General features: G+C 48.2%; 9 protein-coding genes across 9 annotated transcripts; 3 read left to right on the top strand and 6 right to left on the bottom strand.

The window, feature by feature from the left end:
* Positions 1-316: 316 nt before the first annotated feature.
* Positions 317-1,883, bottom strand: F5147DRAFT_771144 (uncharacterized protein; the record flags this gene model as incomplete). Its single annotated transcript, XM_041441197.1, has 7 exons — positions 317-551; positions 612-801; positions 860-961; positions 1,015-1,038; positions 1,098-1,268; positions 1,320-1,488; positions 1,545-1,883. 7 exons carry the CDS (start codon positions 1,881-1,883, stop codon positions 317-319), a joined length of 1,230 nt encoding a protein of 409 aa, XP_041295402.1.
* Positions 1,884-2,239: 356 nt separating this feature from the next.
* F5147DRAFT_771143 (uncharacterized protein) lies at positions 2,240-2,686 on the bottom strand (the record flags this gene model as incomplete). Its single annotated transcript, XM_041441196.1, has 3 exons — positions 2,240-2,376; positions 2,424-2,570; positions 2,626-2,686. 3 exons carry the CDS (start codon positions 2,684-2,686, stop codon positions 2,240-2,242), a joined length of 345 nt encoding a protein of 114 aa, XP_041295401.1.
* A 428-nt stretch (positions 2,687-3,114) lies between these two features.
* F5147DRAFT_650772 (uncharacterized protein) lies at positions 3,115-3,956 on the top strand (the record flags this gene model as incomplete). The annotated part of the gene is made up of 4 exons (XM_041433465.1): positions 3,115-3,456; positions 3,510-3,658; positions 3,730-3,839; positions 3,877-3,956. 4 exons carry the CDS (start codon positions 3,115-3,117, stop codon positions 3,954-3,956), a joined length of 681 nt encoding a protein of 226 aa, XP_041295400.1.
* Positions 3,957-5,197: 1,241 nt separating this feature from the next.
* On the top strand, positions 5,198-5,666 carry F5147DRAFT_650771 (uncharacterized protein; the record flags this gene model as incomplete). Its single annotated transcript, XM_041433464.1, has 3 exons — positions 5,198-5,258; positions 5,311-5,457; positions 5,503-5,666. 3 exons carry the CDS (start codon positions 5,198-5,200, stop codon positions 5,664-5,666), a joined length of 372 nt encoding a protein of 123 aa, XP_041295399.1.
* Positions 5,667-9,486: 3,820 nt separating this feature from the next.
* On the bottom strand, positions 9,487-9,930 carry F5147DRAFT_527641 (uncharacterized protein; the record flags this gene model as incomplete). The annotated part of the gene is made up of 1 exon (XM_041430030.1): positions 9,487-9,930. A coding segment is annotated over one exon (444 nt), but the record flags the coding sequence as incomplete, so codon positions are not given.
* Positions 9,931-10,761: 831 nt separating this feature from the next.
* On the bottom strand, positions 10,762-11,097 carry F5147DRAFT_548070 (uncharacterized protein; the record flags this gene model as incomplete). Its single annotated transcript, XM_041430356.1, has 1 exon — positions 10,762-11,097. A coding segment is annotated over one exon (336 nt), but the record flags the coding sequence as incomplete, so codon positions are not given.
* Positions 11,098-13,153: 2,056 nt separating this feature from the next.
* On the top strand, positions 13,154-13,471 carry F5147DRAFT_572319 (uncharacterized protein; the record flags this gene model as incomplete). The annotated part of the gene is made up of 1 exon (XM_041431080.1): positions 13,154-13,471. The coding sequence occupies one exon, from the start codon at positions 13,154-13,156 to the stop codon at positions 13,469-13,471; it is 318 nt and encodes a 105-aa protein (XP_041295396.1).
* A 2,351-nt stretch (positions 13,472-15,822) lies between these two features.
* Positions 15,823-16,176, bottom strand: F5147DRAFT_572212 (uncharacterized protein; the record flags this gene model as incomplete). The annotated part of the gene is made up of 1 exon (XM_041431075.1): positions 15,823-16,176. A coding segment is annotated over one exon (354 nt), but the record flags the coding sequence as incomplete, so codon positions are not given.
* Positions 16,177-16,416: 240 nt separating this feature from the next.
* On the bottom strand, positions 16,417-17,307 carry F5147DRAFT_572188 (uncharacterized protein; the record flags this gene model as incomplete). Its single annotated transcript, XM_041431072.1, has 1 exon — positions 16,417-17,307. A coding segment is annotated over one exon (891 nt), but the record flags the coding sequence as incomplete, so codon positions are not given.
* Positions 17,308-17,335: the final 28 nt, after the last annotated feature.

The following is a 17,335-nucleotide window of genomic DNA, read 5'->3' as shown; positions in this document are numbered from 1 at the left end:
CGCCAGTCCCCGACACCTTTGATGATTTGTCAATTTCCCATAATTTACGCTGTCACATGACCGAGTAAAACGTGGCACTTTTTCCTTGAGTGACGTCAGCACTCAAGGAAAAAGTGCCATGTGGCTTGTATCATGTGACGAGTATACCCCCTACCTGCCGAGTCCCTCACTCTTTTTCAGTCAATGAGATGCTTTTGCCGCCTTTTGTGGCATATCATATTCATATCAATGTCACCAGATTACACCAACGCTAACCGTTCACCATGATCAAAATTCAGAAATACATTCCACAACCCCTTTGAGGTTTTCGAGTCCATCAGTCAAACATCACAAATGCATCTTTCTCAAATGCATTTTTCTTCGCTGGAGATTGGTCTTCAGCGTCCTCTGATGCTTTCCTTTTACCTTTGGGATCCAATATCTTTGGCTTCAAGTAAGCCTCGCATGGGAGCAGCTGCATACGACGCAGGATCATTTGGTAGTTGCGGGAACCAAACCTATCCCTGTCACTCATGTTAACATCCTTTTTCAACTTTGCGGGGATGCTCCATCTATTACATTCCATGTTAGTCGATGCAGGTGTGTAGAAACAGGGCCCCAAGATGACGCACAACTTGATGTACACCTCAACTTCAACAAAATGGGCTCCAGCGAGCTTCTCAGCATAGTCACGTGGGTGGATGAGTACACCATGTCCATTGCGCACCTCGGGGACCTCTACTTTAGTCTCCCGCAGTGGGCCCAGCCCTGCATACCGGGCAAGTGGGTCATGGAGATCGCGAATACGCAGTACATCTGGAGCTGAATGGGAAGCCACCACAGTCATTTCACAACATCTGTTAAGTGTTCCGCTTCTTACCTCCAGGATTTCCAGAGCTTTGTCCCCCATTCCTGCCATTCCCACCGCTTCCAGATGGGCCCTGTTCCATCATTGCCAACCGCTTTGCAGCCTTTGCTTTGCCTGCAAATCAAGACGTCAATGTAAGTCATAATCAGACAGCTAGTATTCCTTACTGGGGCTAATCAACACCCCAGACTCTTCACACATTGCAGGTTCACATCAGCAGGTGTCGTGATTGGCAAGCAGAGAGACTCACTTCCAATGTCCTCCCGCTTCACACGGGGCACAATGCTTGATGCCTGTTGCTCGGAGGGCAAGTCACGAAATAGCAGGTCAGACTGCACAAGCAAGACATAGAAGTCCTCTTCGGTGCGGGAGTATGCACGCATGAATGGAGAGACAATGGCCCGTGCAGAATCAGGCACACCTTTCTAATCATCAGACATGTCATATGGCCTGCGACAATTCATTTCCATACCTGCATTGCGTGCATCCTCTACATCCGTGATCAATGCCGAGAGCAGGTCAAAGAACCTTGCTGACATAGTGAGCACCTCCTCTGGGTACTGATCACTCTCCTCATCTTCAGGCGACAGAAAGTGGAGTTCAAAGTGAGCTCGTGCCTTTCTTATGACTCCGACATCAAGCTGTGTCCTCGCATCAGCGACAGTGCTGCAGATTTGTATCCAAACTTAGCACTCACCCCTGAGTCTGGCATCCCAAAATAAGGACCGATGCGAGTGTACATGCCATTCACATTGAGGATGGCTGGAAACTTGAAGACCAGTAGGTCGCCATCTTTGTCAGCCCAATACTCCGCTTTGTCCCCCATTTGGATGGACATAGGACGTGGATTATTGGCGAATGGGACAGAGTCACAGACTTCTGCTGTCAGTGCACCGGGGGAGCTCACATACGCCTGGAGGCAATGATAAAGTGGTGTCTTGGTGGGACCTGTCTCATCGTCGACAGGGGTGGGGTCACGGGAAGTGAGGGGTGAAAGTGGAGAATTTGTCTCTGCTGGTGGCGTGTATGCGGGCATGGCAGGCACTTAATACTTAGTTGTGGAGGGGCAAGGATATGGGCTGGCATGACTCGGCAGGAGGTGTGTGCTATTTAATACCAATGAAGCTCATGCAAAAATTTTCAGATCTCTTTGCGAGATCTCAGCTGTTGCTGTCAATGTGTACGATCAGGAGTCATGACTGTACATTCACGTTGCCGCACGATCCAAACTTACCGGCGAAACCCAATAACCTGCCCAGAACATGCTGATAAGGAGTTATCTCTCCAATCTCAGATTTCATTATTGAATAAATTGGAGCACGAGCACATTATGTCTCAGTAATCAATATCATTGGGCTGTTGTGACTTGCTAGTAGGCAAAGCGTCTGCTATCTAGGTGTGACCCTGAGCAACATCTGATAACACTAGGCTCATTCTCCTTGCCTCTGAAGCAAGCTGTTCGGCCAACTCCACACTCTGTGCATACACAGTGATCACTGAACAATCATTGACAATTGTTTCCACAGTGCCTGTGTGGGATAAGTGAGTGCAACACGGCACAAGATGGGACACGCACGCCTGCGTTGAGCCTCATTGGTAAGGAGGTCATCCATGACAAACAACACCTCAGCATCTGGACATCTTCTGTAAGGAATGCCAGCTGTGATGATATTGTGGCCGCTTGCAATGTCGAATTCAGGTATGGGGTGTCCTTGCCTGTGCACTTCCACAATCAAGTCAGTTTGCACATCTGTCAGTTATCATCCCTGGCTTCATACCGAAAATGAAAGCCCCATTGCCATCAAATATCTCAAGAAGCTCCATGATGGAGGAGGACATCGTGCTGTAGGTTAAAGAACTATTTTGCAGCCGCAGGCAAAACTTCACTGGTGAGGACAGACGTGGCACTTGAGGCATTTCAGTGAAGCACTATCCAAGGGGAACAGACCCATTCCAAATGGCATTCAGGTGGTTAGATAGCTACCGGTGTCTCAGCCAGAAAAATTCTGATCCTCTGCACGTATATGTCATTGTGGTGTTCAAGCAGTTGGACAGCTGCCACGGACTATGCAAATTCAATAGATCATTAACCGATGCCACGCACCCCCAACATAGAACAGAACCGGCTCACATTGGTTCACCTCCAGTTGGTTTGGCCCTGGCCTGCTCAGAAAATGAGATGTGCGAGAGACACAGACCCATAAGAGTTAAATCCACACACCTGATTGTGCTGTGAACCGCAGGTCAACAATAACTCACTATCAGTCATGCATTACAGGCCCCAGGTCCCTCTGGATGTTGAAATCCTTGAGATGCACCGTCTCAGTCTCTCAGACTACCTTCGAGCAGACGGTGAAGTGATAGTTTCCCACGATTTGCCATTGCTCTCTGACAATAATGTTGATGAGCCACTGTGCACCTTGTGCCGTTCTTTACCCTGCCCTCACTGCCCAGGCTTGGATGACCCAGTCGCTCTCACACACTCTGCAGATGGATTCAATGAAGACTTGCAGACGCTGAATACCACACCCATACTGTTTACCGCTGAGACTGAGGAAGCTCCATGTGGTGCCAGTCATACTCACCATCTACTTGGACCCACAGAGGCTGTCAGTCTGCTTGTTCTTTATGTTCCAATACTGCCTCTGATATCATGCTACAGTGTCATGATTGCGTCTCTCTCACCACCTTACAGCTCGCCATCATGCGTTCAGTAAGAAGCTTCCAGGGCACCGCACCCTATGGTGCGCCACCAGATATTGTGCTTGAACACCTTGTCGAGCTTACACATACAACTTCAAGTGAACTGCTGTAAGTGAGAAGGCTCAATCCTTCCATCCTAGTGATCCCTTGCTCATATTCTGTATATTATCTATTGGCAGGTCCAACATGGCATGGCTTCTTGAACAAGCATACTTATTTTCACCTTTGGATGACGGACATCTGGCAGCTACTCTCCCTCTTGTTTGCACTGAGCATTGGATATTCAATGGTATGTGTAACTTGCACTCTCTGTTGGTCAACCGCAGTGCTGACTCAAACATACCTCCGCCAGCCACTGAAAGAGCGTACTAACTGGAATGTCAAAAAGGAACCCTGCATGGCTTGAGTTATCGGGCATGCTGGTACCTGGTTGTTACCTGAAATAACATACTTTAATCATTATGAACTGTGTCCCTCTATTTTGATTGCTGCTGAGTTTTGTGGATGAATCTTCTTCCCTCACAACAACATGCTATCCGATGAACTGTAATGGGCGATTGAAGTGTCGAGTGAATTTTTCTGCTAATGTCAGACAGTCCAATTCAATATTTATTTTCTTTGATTGTGTTTCATTGTATGTCAAGAGGCGGCATCCGTATCCAGCCAAACTACATGAGAGGTTGGGCAGGAAGCAGTGAAATTGACAGTCAAGGTAGATACATGTGTCATCCAGAAGTTTACATCCTTCACCATATAGCGCATCCTTATGCAGATACCATACTTTCCTCGACCTTTCAACGCCTGCAGTCCTCATTCACGAACTCAGCCAAAGCTAGCACTAAGGCTTCATCATCAATGAACAGGATTTCATGCCCATGATACACGACTATCTCCACAAACACTAAGAGAGGAGTAAGCACCAAGCAGTGATGTATGAGGGAGGCAGCAGGTGATGTACTGGCCAGCCTCCACATACTCAGACTCGGAAGGCTTCTGACTCCTGCAGACAGGTCCAAAAACCCACGGTCCATCATATGTTCCCAGTGGCATTCACAGTTTGGGTGGACACCCACAATGCGGTAGGACTGTCGACCGTATTTCTCGGCTGTCAAGCAGTTAGCATGGCAGCATCAGGTGAACCATCATCCAATTTACCTGTGAAGAAGAGACCTGGGCGGGCACAACTTGAATGTAATTCGGACATAACCTGGAGTGGCTGCAGTTTGAAGCTACGGGTGAGAGATACGTCTCTCATGCATGAACATATCATATGAAATACATTGCCTCGAATGACTGATAGCAGACTGGCACATGCCTTGCTGTCCATGGCTGGACATCGGCCTGTTGCCATGCCTCAACCACATCACTCCGAGTCAGTTCCTGAGCCAGCAAAGTCAGAAGACTCACATTTGACAGCCGCGTCTCTAGGTGCAAGTGTTCAGTCAGATCAGCACTCCTATCTGACTATGGATATGATCCGAGAGCTGGAACCGGCACTTTTCAGTTTTTTTTTAATCTGCCATCCCAAACCGATCCAGTGACGCCACATTGTCGATTACCTACCAAATTGCCAGTTTGCACATCCATTCAAATGCTTAGTGCAGCAGTGTGCCGAACCACAACTTTCACCCCACCACGATCATTACAATGTCAGCAGCTGTGATGGACCTCGTCGAGATTTTCAATGGAGAGGGAGCATTTGTGTTTGGTGCGTGGCATCTTCCTGCACATGTGGATGGTATCAAACTGTAATCATATAGTCGACCGTCCTGCAGGAGGACCTCCCATTTTTCATGTCCAACGCAGTGCAGATTTACAAGCCGGTAGCCCACAGTTGGCTGGATGTTCTGGCTCCGGTGTCATGTTAGCGACAGAAGAATTGCGCAAGTACCCCACTCAGCTCATCGGTAAGACTAACCTCTTCTCTAATGATATCTAACTCACACAACCAGCCATGGTGCACAGGCTCGCCAATGACACCACAGTCACGGCAGCATATGCAGACACCATTGAAATGGCAGAGTATTTGGTGGCAGAGGCGAGGAAGGTGCCATATGCACCATACATCTTGGGAGCAGGCCAGCTTTTGCGGGAGTTTATGCGCAATGACAATTAGTATACCAGACATATACATGTTAACTTTCACAGAAGAACATGAGCATGTGGCCCTCCCACACGAGGTCATGCATAAATATGTGACTTATCTGATCGAGACCCATTTCAATGCACATAATAAAATCAAGTACAAGTAAATCATGGTATATCAAGGTGTGCGTAAAGTCCTGCATCACGTCCAAAACTCATGATCTTCGATTGAGCTTGAGAGAATTTGTGTTAGATGTGGAAATGGTGCCAGGCAGGATGACGCACTTTTTGATGATGGCATCAATTTGTTCCACATCCTCCATTGTGACGTCAACCAAGTTGTGCCTGTCTCCTCTGTTGTGCTTCACCACAAGGATGTTTCCAGAGATGACCTCGACATTACTTGACAGTGATGCAACTCGACGAATCAACCTGTTCAGTGGTGCATGTACTGTAGGCTCTTCCCGAAAGAAAGTGTATCCATATCCAGTAAGTAGTAGGGATGATCCTGTGGCTAGGTTGAACGTCTTACGCATGCGCGATGTAGCCACAACAAATCTGTCACGACAACCAAGGCAGTCCACCCAGTGCTGGACTTCAAGTTGGCTTAGATGCATGAGAGTTGGGACTCCCACTCGGAGGGGTACAGATACAAGGTGAGGCACCATGGCATGGGTGGCATACAGGATACCTGTATATCTCACACTGTAATGCTGCGCAAAGCCAATGTCAACTATTGGCACTGAAACTGCGGGAACATACGCACTGGCACACGGTTCTTGATCCGCTCCTCCTCAACTTGTATACTAGCCAGGTCTGATGGCATGCATGCAGGTGGCAGTCGGGTGAGAGCCTTGTTAATGGTAGGGTTGAATGGACACTTGATATTCTGGCAATGGATTGCCAGGCGCCACATGGTGCGTGACTGAGCAAGTGACCCTCTGATGCCGTATTTTTCATCCCATTCCAGCACGAGTGAATCTGCACCAACTTTAGCCACATAGTGCCACACAGCAGGACAGAGAACTCCACAAGGCCCGTTGATGAAGCAGCTGCAGTCACGGATGTCAAATCTGTGGCGTACAAAGGAGCCTACATTTCGTTGAAGTTGACGGTCAGTCAGTGTATGGTTCACGAATGCGATCCCAGAGAGAGTCCAAGAAGAGTAGAATGTTGCAAGTCCATTTGGTGTCATTATCGTCATGTCTGCTGTGGTGGGTGAACATGCTACAACTTTGAACACACCCTCTGCCGATGCCTGGGAGACGGTGATGATTTTCCCCTCGCGTCGATACTTTGCAAACTGGCGCACAGCACCATTGAATGCATAATTGTGACGGGCGTTCTGTTGGACACCGCAATATTGAAGGGTGCCCAGAATGAACTCCTCCAACAGATCAAAACCTGCCTCTGCCACGATGAAGTTCAAGTTGGCAGGTTGATAGCCCGGGTCCAGCAACATCGCAAGTGCACATGAGCCTGTAATCACAGCACGTGCTGCATGCATGATCTCACTCATCTCCGGAATGTGGTGGTCGACAAAGGGACGCAGTATCCGTGCAAACCGACTGCTGATGACAGATTGACCAATGGCCAGTGTTTGATGGCTGGTACATCTCCACACCATGACATCACTAAGCAATGGGAGCTGTTGAAAGATGCCTCTGATGAGCGAAGCAGTACGTAAGACTACAGATGGATATCCACTGTCAGCACGTCGTGCATCAACCACATTCACAACTCACACATTGTCACTGCTTGGTAGGTGGGTATACGCACAGAAGGTGCCACAACAAGGCTAGTGCCCAAGGACACTTGGCTGGGTTGCATCGCACTGAAGACAGTATCATCACAGAGAGGTGTACCTGAAACCAAGAGTGAGATGTGACAGGTGATTCACAGCTCCGCATTGCAACTCACAAGATGCCATCTCGCTAGTTATGAAGGTTGGAGGGTGCAAGACAGAAGGAGAGGTGAGCGCAGTCTTAAAGTCAAAATCTATCGGGCGACACCGCAATCACATGTAAGAGATGCAGACATGCCAACCCTGTCAAGCCGAATCTAAGTTGTCATATGTGCTGGCAAATCGGCACCTTTGGAGAATAGATAAGGGGCCTATAAATTATGAGGAACCATAGGAATTTGCTGATGACGAGGACTGGTCGAACAGGCCTGGTTCCTGACAGTGGGATAAGTCTGACACTTGCCAAGGTAGAAATGAGAATCACCTTTGTCCCTATTTGAAGGATCAAAATCTACAAGCCGTGAGGTGTGTAAACCTGGAGGTGGCGATATCTGAGATGGCACATCAGTGGGACGTAGATCATTGTGACTGGTGTGATACTTACCCATGCTTTCACTGAGTTGTCTTGGTAAAAACTGTTGGGAAACAGAGATCTGCATCATTGCAATGCATACACATATAAATGGGCAGTACGCCCATGGAGGTGACACCAGCCAAATCCAGGAGAAGTAGACAGCGCTTCCAACAGTGGCCGCCCACCACTCACCCGCCCATCATAAGTCCAAACATGGGCATCATTGAACAGCCGAGCCGAAAAATGGTAATCACCCAGATATATGATACCCTTCAAGACATAGACACTGCTGCCCCCGCTGACAGGGAGCCTGAGAGATACACAGGGTTGGATGGATGGCACTGAAAGCTGCTCAAAGAATAGGATGGTGGGTGGCTCCACCAAATGGATAATCCAATCTACCGTGCCTGCACATGTAGCACATTTATCATGCCGGAGCTCCTTCTCGAGCCAGAGGTCGAGCCAATGTTGCAGGGTAAGACTATGGGACATGTCCCCATGGCGGATATGAGAACATTCAACTGGCATGGAAACCACAGAGGTTGTGGGGGCTGATGAGCATGAAACTAAAGTGTGTCGGTCATCTAGATTTGAACAGACCCCAGTCTTCATGAAGACACGGGACGGCAAGAGGTGCTCCATAATCGCGATGACAGAGCAACCCACTGTGCCATATCGTGGGAATTTTAGGCTATCCATGGCATGCAACACATCTCTAAACCCGTCCCGATGATGGTTGAAGAGCGCCTGTGCTCTAAGATTGGACTCTGTCGAGGACAATTCATCAAATGCATCTGCAAGTGATGCTCTTGTGGGCTGAACTCTCCAACTCTCCTTCCAATATGTGGGGGCAGATATATATATGTGGAAGAGAACCATAAACACAGTGTCATATGCACATGACCAATCAACTGAAGACCAGCTGCATCCACCAATGAGACCGAGTGAGTCAAAGTCTGGCCTCAAATCAGGGGTCAACCAGGACACGTCCAGTGCAGAATTCAACTTCATGCGCTTCACTTGGTGATGACTTGGGGCAGATGCGGTTGTTGTGGTCCGTGCTGTAAGTCCCTCCTCGTTCATGTCTTGCAATGCAGGACTCAATGGACGCTTTCTTACCATGGTGGAGGAGCAACCATCAGGATCATGTGTAGGGTCATCAGCAACAGAAATCATCTGTCGATGCTCCATTGTATGCTTAGGGATGGTTGTTAGGGTATCAGATGTGCCCTGGCCTCGTTTCTTGTGGGTAGTACGTGTGGAGTTGCCATGATCAAACAAAACTGACGGTGAAGCGCATGCCAATTGAGATTCGCCTTCTGCATTGGGAACCAGCTTCAATTGTCCTTCACGTAAACCAAGTTTCACCAGTGTGTTGTGCTCTATGGCCTCAAAACGACTTACTTCCATGAACAGATCAGTGGGCACACACTTGTTCAGCTGGTCAATCGAAACAGCCTGTGTGATGCTTAATCCATTCCGGGATCGAGCACGGGATGCAGCCACATAGGCAGCAAAACCGCCCTCATGAAGATTTACCAGGACTTGTGGAAGTGTCTTCCCTTGTGAAGAATGTCCTGTGACAGCGAATGCAGGTTGTATGGGCAGCTGACGGCATGTGACACGGATTTTTCGTTGGGGGCGGTCACCTTCTGCTTGGATCAAGGTAGTGAATGTCCATGTGGAGGGCACAATTGGGAATATGGTTTTGGGCAAATTGCTAAGTTTCACTCTGCTATGAGGAAACTCCACAAGAACACAAGTTGCATATGTGAATCCTGCAGGGCAGATGGTACTGAAAATTTTCTTGACTATTCCTTGCGACCCATTGGTAATGCCAAGGTCTGTTGATAGGTTTCGCACACGCAGAATGACTGGCATTCCCTCGGCCAACACCACAAAACCTGGCAGTGCTTGTGTGGATTTGAGTGCGCTTATATTTAAATTCAGCAGCTGTTGGCGCTCTGCAAGCGACACGTCTTCCAAGGCACTGTCCTGAGCTGCACAGACAACCAAGTCTCCTTGGGACACACTCTCCGCTTTCCTTGCATTGAGGACCTCGCGGACTTCATTTGTGGCCACTATAGCTGTGGCATTCATGGTGTCCATATCATCCATGTTGATGCCACCTGGATTAGATGCAGACCTAATCACCCTGAAGTTGAATAGGTCCACATCCTCATGCGTACATTTTCGTTCTCTGAGGCGATTGACAGCATCACCATACGCAGGGTCTTCTTTCATTCTTTGCTGTTCAGACAATGAGATGACAGTGTTCACTGTCTTCCATGCCATGCGGCCAAGTCTTTTTTTGATTTCTGCCTCGCTTTGACCAGCATAGACAGAAATAGGTGCGTACAGCGGACTCCCACCAACAGGTGGGAATTGATAGAAGTCTCCAGCAAAAATCACATTGATACCCCCAAACCAGGCCTCTGGCTTTTCTTTCGCGAGGCGTAGTGCATGATCTATCTCTGCAAGAAGCTGCAGACTGACCAGGGATATCTCGTCAATCAGCAAGTATTCCACATTTTTCCACTCATCTCGCAGCAAGCATCAGTAAATTCACAAACTCCTTAGCATCCTTTTTCGCCACTTGTCACGAAAATCTTCAACATGTTGCCACTTATTATTCTTATGCACTTGTCATTTTTCTTTCACAAGCACTCACAAGTAAATGTGTGATTCACAAGTGCCCACAAGTGCAACAAGTGCCAAAAGCAAGGAAGACTAAAGTGTGTCGTAGATTACAAGTAGATAAAATTTTACTATGAATAACTACTCCTCGAACATTTGCGAATGGTCTCTGTACCAGACCTCGTATTCTCTGTCCATCCACGGAGGAGCATCATGTTCAGGGCGTTCCCCTGTGTATTGAATCGAGAGACATTGCCAAGTGACATTGCCAAGTTGTGTGGCGTCGATGACCTTGTGCAAATCCTTGTGATCCGCGAATGGAGGGTGGTCGTCGTGTTTCAACAGCTGCGCAGCCATTAAGTCGAGTAATAAGTCTGTAGCTTTGTTAGACATATGGCTTTGTTTGAAAACAAACTCTGCCGTTGCAAATTCAATATCGTTACGATACGGGCTCCAGTCGTGAGGAGACTTCGGTGGGACAGGAGTTGGTGGTGTGCCAGGGGGCAGAAACACGCCGTCAGCTGTGCATGGTCGTCCTAAGAGCGTGTCAGAATCAGAACACGTGAAAAGCGCAGATTGAAAGGTACTTACCATTGAGGAGCGAGTGATACGTACGATAGTAACGCTTGCTCGCATCAGTGAATTCTGAGTCTGGATCCTCATCGTCAGCCATTGGACCAGGTGGTGATCGGGGAGGCAAGAAATCAGGAGGGGGTGGCGAGAAATCAGGAGGGGGTGGCGAGAAATCAGGGGGGGGTGGCAGGAAATCAGGAGGAGGCGACTGAGGTGGAGATGGAAGCTGTTGCGGTTGGGGAAGATCCAGAGCAGGTGCAACGGGATGGGATGCGTGCATGTGTTGAGTGCGGCCAGAGATGTTTCGAAACCAGCGCATACAACCTGGAGATAGGCATGGAAACTGAAGGGCACGGTGAGTAGGCCGGTTTCTGCGCATCATATGAGTAGTGTTGATGCAACGTATGGACCTAGTGAAGGTTTAAAACCAGCCGCTAATATTGAAGAAAAAATTACCCTTGCAAAGGTGCCGTTGGAACGAAAATGTGCACTACTCCAGAAAGGGTTTGTTAAAATGGACAGTTATGTCATCGCACCACCGGAAAAGTTCTGGTGAACATTGATGACGGTCACCCCACCACAGGAAAGGTTCTGGTGAACATTCCCTAGGCTATTAGACGTCATTATATCACCGGAAAGGTTTTGGTAAACATTGATACTCACCGTACTTAAGGTATTTCAATCCGGGACATGTCATTTTGTTGAGCACATTGTGCCGAAAAGCGCTGGCGAATATTGATGCTCCGGATGTTGCAATCGACCCTCAATTCAATACGTTAAGAAATATTATTCAGAGTCAGCTTTGGCTACAAATTTTAGAGTGACAAAACTCACCTTCAACTTGGTAACCCACTGCCTTCAATTTTCGTCAGCCTACAAAACCGTCTATCGATAGAATGTCTCAACCTGACGCAGTTACAACGCGCATGGGGACTCGACCTAAGAATGCAACTCAGCATCCCAGGCGCATTTTAATCAATAGTCGTGGAAAGAAGCGTACCACTGCTGAGAAGGCCGCTGACGACCAACGTGAAAGGGAGGCAAAGGAGGCAAGTGAAAAAGCTGTACAAGAAAGTTATCAGCGTATTGCTACTTTGCAGGCACAGATGCAGGCTGACCAAGATGCTATGCGTGTTGACGCACCTAAGCCTAAGCGTCCTCGTGCACGCCCGGTGGGGAAGGCTGCAAAGGACTTGAAGACCTCCGACTCGACTATGGATGATAGGCAGGCAGGAGCAAAAATCGTCGCTGATAAGCCTCTTGTCACCAAAGGCAGGGGTCGCGTGGGTGGAGCTAAAAGGTTAGCAGCTGATGCTAGCGTCGAAAATCCTGCAAGTGAGGATGAGGATGGGGAGCCGGTCCAAACCAAAAAGAAGAAGAAACTGGCGGTGAGAGAAGCAATTCAAGCAGTATTAAACGCTGGCATCGTTATTGACTCAACAAAGGCACGTGATGGAGAAGTTCAGAAGACGTCTGATGTGTGAGTTTGTTTATCTATCAGTAACTATGATGATGCTTCTTTTGGATTCCACACACGGTTGAAGCTGATGGGCCTGTCCTTGCCGTTGTACGTTTTGTTTTCAAACGTGATTTAAATCTGTCATTTATTTTTCTAGACCCTCCAGCGGCTGTCAGAGTGGCGCAATACCTTTAGCAATGTGGCTCTCGCCGTGCTCGCCAACTTCATGACCTCACAAGATGACCTCAAGACTGACGAGGACCGCAAAGATTTTGCATCGGCCTTACTCGACAAGTTCACCTTTTTATTTGGGGACATCGCGGAGGACGGAGAGGTCTCCAACCCGTTCCAGTCTGACCTTATTGTACAGGTTCTCGTGCAGCACAAGTGTGCCACGTCCGGCGCTGTCAACCTGCCGGGAACGAACGATACAGTGCCGGGGCACTCGAAGGGCGCTCTTAGTCTTGCCACGGCAGCAGCACGTGTTTTCTACCCTCTCATACAGCTGACTTAACTTACCCTGTATTTCAGATGGAACGCGCCATCAGGCTTTTCATCAATGGACACATGCTCCTAGGAGACATCGACACCTCTGGCAATGGTCGAGGCAACAAGACCCCGCTCGACGTCAATCCGTCCACAGGCAACCAGAGCAGCGTCCCCTTGGCATTTTCAGAAGCCAATTGGGGTGCGCACACGAGGGCTTACATGGCGTCTATCACACGCTTGCCAGACTCGGTCCTTATCCGAAACTCTGAGCTTGCGCAGAGCCTCGCCACGAAGAGGCGTGGCGGCGCGCGGATGGATGTGGACGAAGAATCTGGGGATGAGCGAGCGTTCATTTTCTAGAGGTAATGTCCTTCACTCTTGTAGTTTATTTTGCAACTGACTAGGAGCTTCGACGCTGCTAGTACCTTCAAGGTTATTCATGCTATGTTCCCTGGTCTTTTTTACATGCTGTCTCGTTGCCGCCTCCATTTCCTTTGTCACGCTCGTTATGTCTCGTTGCCGCCTCCATTTGTCGCGCTCGTTATGTCTCATTGCCGCCTCCATTTGTCGCGCTCGTTATGTCTCGTTGCCGCCTCCGTTTGCTTTGTCGCGCTCGTTATTAATCTACTTGCTAGTCCTTATTTTTCTCCTTGTTTAACCTTTTATCTACTTAATCCTCTTGTCCGGTTGAAATGCAATTCTTTTTCCTGGTAACAAGTGTGAACAAGTGTGAAAAAGTGTATATAGTGTGAACAAGCTAAAAATAAGTGCGACATAAGGGGATTGTAATGTAGCTCGTTCTAAAAATAAGTGCAAAAAGTGTAGGACAAATGAAAAAAAGTGCGAAAATGCTCAAATCAAGAGGAAGGGATCTTCTTGGCAGCTTGTTGCTCCTTGTGACAAGGAGGTGTTCTGGTTCTTGTCCGCTCTTGGGTGAGAAAAATAAGAGCTTAAAAGGAAATTAAGCAATTCGTGAATTTACTGATGCCCAATGTGCGGTTTTGGACACTGATCAAGACGGAATAGTCTTCAGAAGAACTTCCAGCTTCCCGGTTCACTTTCCCCTTGATGTTTGATTGGATTTTCAGTCCGAGGCCCTTATGTACGGTCATGCCCTCGATTAGAGCGGCCGCAGATCCTGTAGGTGCTAAGGATCGTATGAGATGTGCGCATCCATACCACTGCATGACAGCTTGCAGTGCCTTGACAACATGTGTTTTTCCAGTACCACCTGGACCTGTCATGAGCATGGTAAGTTGAGCATTGTCAGTGACATTTGTTCTCTGAACAAATCTGGCCACAAAGTGACCAGCCATGATACGGAACGCTGTCCACTGCTTCTCATTAAGACAGAACCGTGCACCTATTCTGTCAATCACACTGTTTGCTGGCTCGACACCAGAACCTGGGGATGCTGATGAAGTTGCTTCGGTTGATGGGCAGGGTGTGCCTAATGAAGGACCCCAGACTTTGTCACTTGATGGATTGGACGTGTTATCAACGACGGGACAGCCAGAGTCAGTCTCATGTGCAGTCATGCTCATGCACTGTTCATCAGGGTTGAGTGCATTACGACGAGCCATGGCAATTCCATTTTCCTGTTGTTTGATCTCATCCTTCCAGCTTTTCAAGAGCTTGCTGACGTCATTCAATTCATCGAGCACACTAGCAGGGTTCACACACGCATGAGGCTTTAGATCAGCAGCTGGGCGGTGTTTAAGCCATCCAGACTGTTGCAACATAAGGACCAGTTGAGTCACACGAAAGTCTGCTTCTGAACGACGAGAAGATGTTTCAGCCAAGGAAAATTCACACTCTTCATCAATATCTCCAGCAGCCACTGTCAAGGCTTTCGTAAGTGCCTTGCTTTCTTCAGTAAGTTGTGCACGTTTTCTAAGTCTATCAGCATCCCGCTCATCCTCACATTCATGGACTGCCTCCCAGTTCCGCATGATTTGCTGACTTCTCGGACTGAATTCAAACTCCTTGTAACACTGGACAATGTCTTCATTTGAGCGCAACAGATCTGTAGAAATACCAAAAGGTTTGAAATGTACCAATGTGAACAGGGCCCACAGCTTTAAGTCAGAGGCACGTGGAATAGACATACCCACAACACGAGGAATGAACTCAGATCGACCATCACCTCGTTCCTCATTTGTATGCTCCACCAACTCGTGTGTATCACTCGAGGGATGCCCTGACTTCAAAGGGTGTCTTCTAAGAACACCAAGCCTCGTCTCGTAAGTGTTCTTGGTCTTTGCACCCTTAGCAATGCTGTCGATACGGACACAGCGGCAGAAGTCATAAAAGTTCATGTCAGAGAGAGAATCTGCACGATAGATGTAATGGTGCACCTGAGAGGCTTCGATCAGTTGTCCATCAATATTTGTTGTAATGCGCAAGCGTACATCCTCAGGAGCATCTGCGTCATTTTCCCTGCCCAAACCAAGGTCTGCACCATTCAGCAGTCGTCTTGGCAACCACGGATAACGCTCCTTTACATATCCAATCAGTAGCGAGGACAGCATGGGAGCTGTTTTGTGTGATGCAATGCCATCTCCAAAACCTTGCAGGTACCGTGCTGCTTGTTGTGCATGTATTTGCTGTTGTCGGTTGAACTGAGACAGACATTTGTGTAGGAGCGTCTTGGCACTTTCAGCAACAGGAGTCCCAGGTGTTGAATCAGGCATGCGAGCAACAGCACGGGACAACAGCGATAGCATTTCATAAGTCTTGAGATCCATCTTGGTGATATAGTCCGAAATATAGAACATGGCGGCCTTTGCACCCTTGCCAGACAATATACACTTCATGTCGTGATTGTGCCTGCAAAAAACCAAGACATACGGGTTGAAATAATTCACAGTCGGATCACGGCACTTCAGCACGACCGAATTGGTCTCTGAATCAAAGGAGGAAGCCTCTACAATTTCATGAGGGAATAGGAAGCGACAACGTTCATCGTTGTGATACTTGTGGCACACGGCTCGACATGTATGTCGCTGCAGTGCCTCCCCACAACGTTTTATCTCAGTTGTATAAATAGTGTCCCATGTAGTCATCTCTTCTAAAGGCGCACCAGGGAATGGTGGTTTGGGAGGGCGCTGTACACGGGGCTCAAATTTGGGGTCAATTTGGTCTTCAATGTCAGGTAAATGGTGATGAATGATATTCTCAAAAAATGCAAAAAACCTGGTCTGGTAGGCTGCATCATTACGAAGGCGCTCATGAAGATCAGAAGGGTTAACGCCCCCTTCAAGCCAGATCAAGAAATGCCCATGAAGGGCACCACGCTCAGTGAACTCTGTCGTTCCATAAAACGCTCGTATGCGGCCAAGAATGCCACCTGACTCACTGGATCGCTCATGATCAAAATCCCAACCAAAAAGGTCACGAAACAGGCATTTAAACGAGAACTCGAAAAAATCTGCAGCTGCAACAGGATCTCGTGCTAGACGAGCAGCACGTTCAGGACCTGTGGGCATAGTTGGAAAGCGCGAGGACAGATCAACAGATTTGTCACCATATATGACCTGAAATATTGGGCTGTGAGCAGCACATGGATTGAAAGTGAAAAAAATATGCGGTAGGCCAAAATATCCAAAATAGTTGCGTATTTCATTCCTGACGAATATCTTAGAGGCCTGTGAGCCCGGAATCCGAGCAGATAACGTATTGACCTGCTGCAGGAGGGCGAGGGCAGTCTTCTCTTCGGACGTGAGGTTGGACAGCTTGCACTCCCGTTCGAGTTGAGATGCAAGGCGCTGCAGAGTGGAAGCAGAGACACTGGTCAGACTACGAGCAACACTGTCAAAATTAGATTTACTAACAGAGAAATGCGTCTGGAGATGTGCTTGGCGTCGTTGTAAGATGTTTAACACCACAAAGAGGAAGGAATTGTGATACCGAAAACTGCGATCTGATATAGACAGACAGTACTGTGCCTGCCGATGGAATGCAAGTGCGGTGGGTCGTGATTTGATCTCAAATCCTCCGATGCCATAAGGGAAGAGTGTAGGGTACATGCCTGGAAAATATGAGGGATTCTTGTACTCGGGAACTGCATTACCACTATGGTGGATAATAAGGTCAGGGACAGTCTCAGAACTTGCGGCAGGGAGCAAGTTACGAAGGGCAGAGGCAGTGAAACTTCTCCCACTGACTTTATCACATTCGGGGTCGGACACGCCCATTTTCTCCACCATGATGGAGACATCCGCA

Source organism: Suillus discolor, assembly GCF_016758755.1.
Source record: "Suillus discolor strain FC423 chromosome Unknown F5147scaffold_14, whole genome shotgun sequence".
NCBI classification, from domain to species: Eukaryota; Fungi; Basidiomycota; class Agaricomycetes; order Boletales; family Suillaceae; genus Suillus; species Suillus discolor.
Note: the sequence above shows the minus strand (reverse complement) of the source record. Positions and strands in the feature narration are given on the sequence as shown.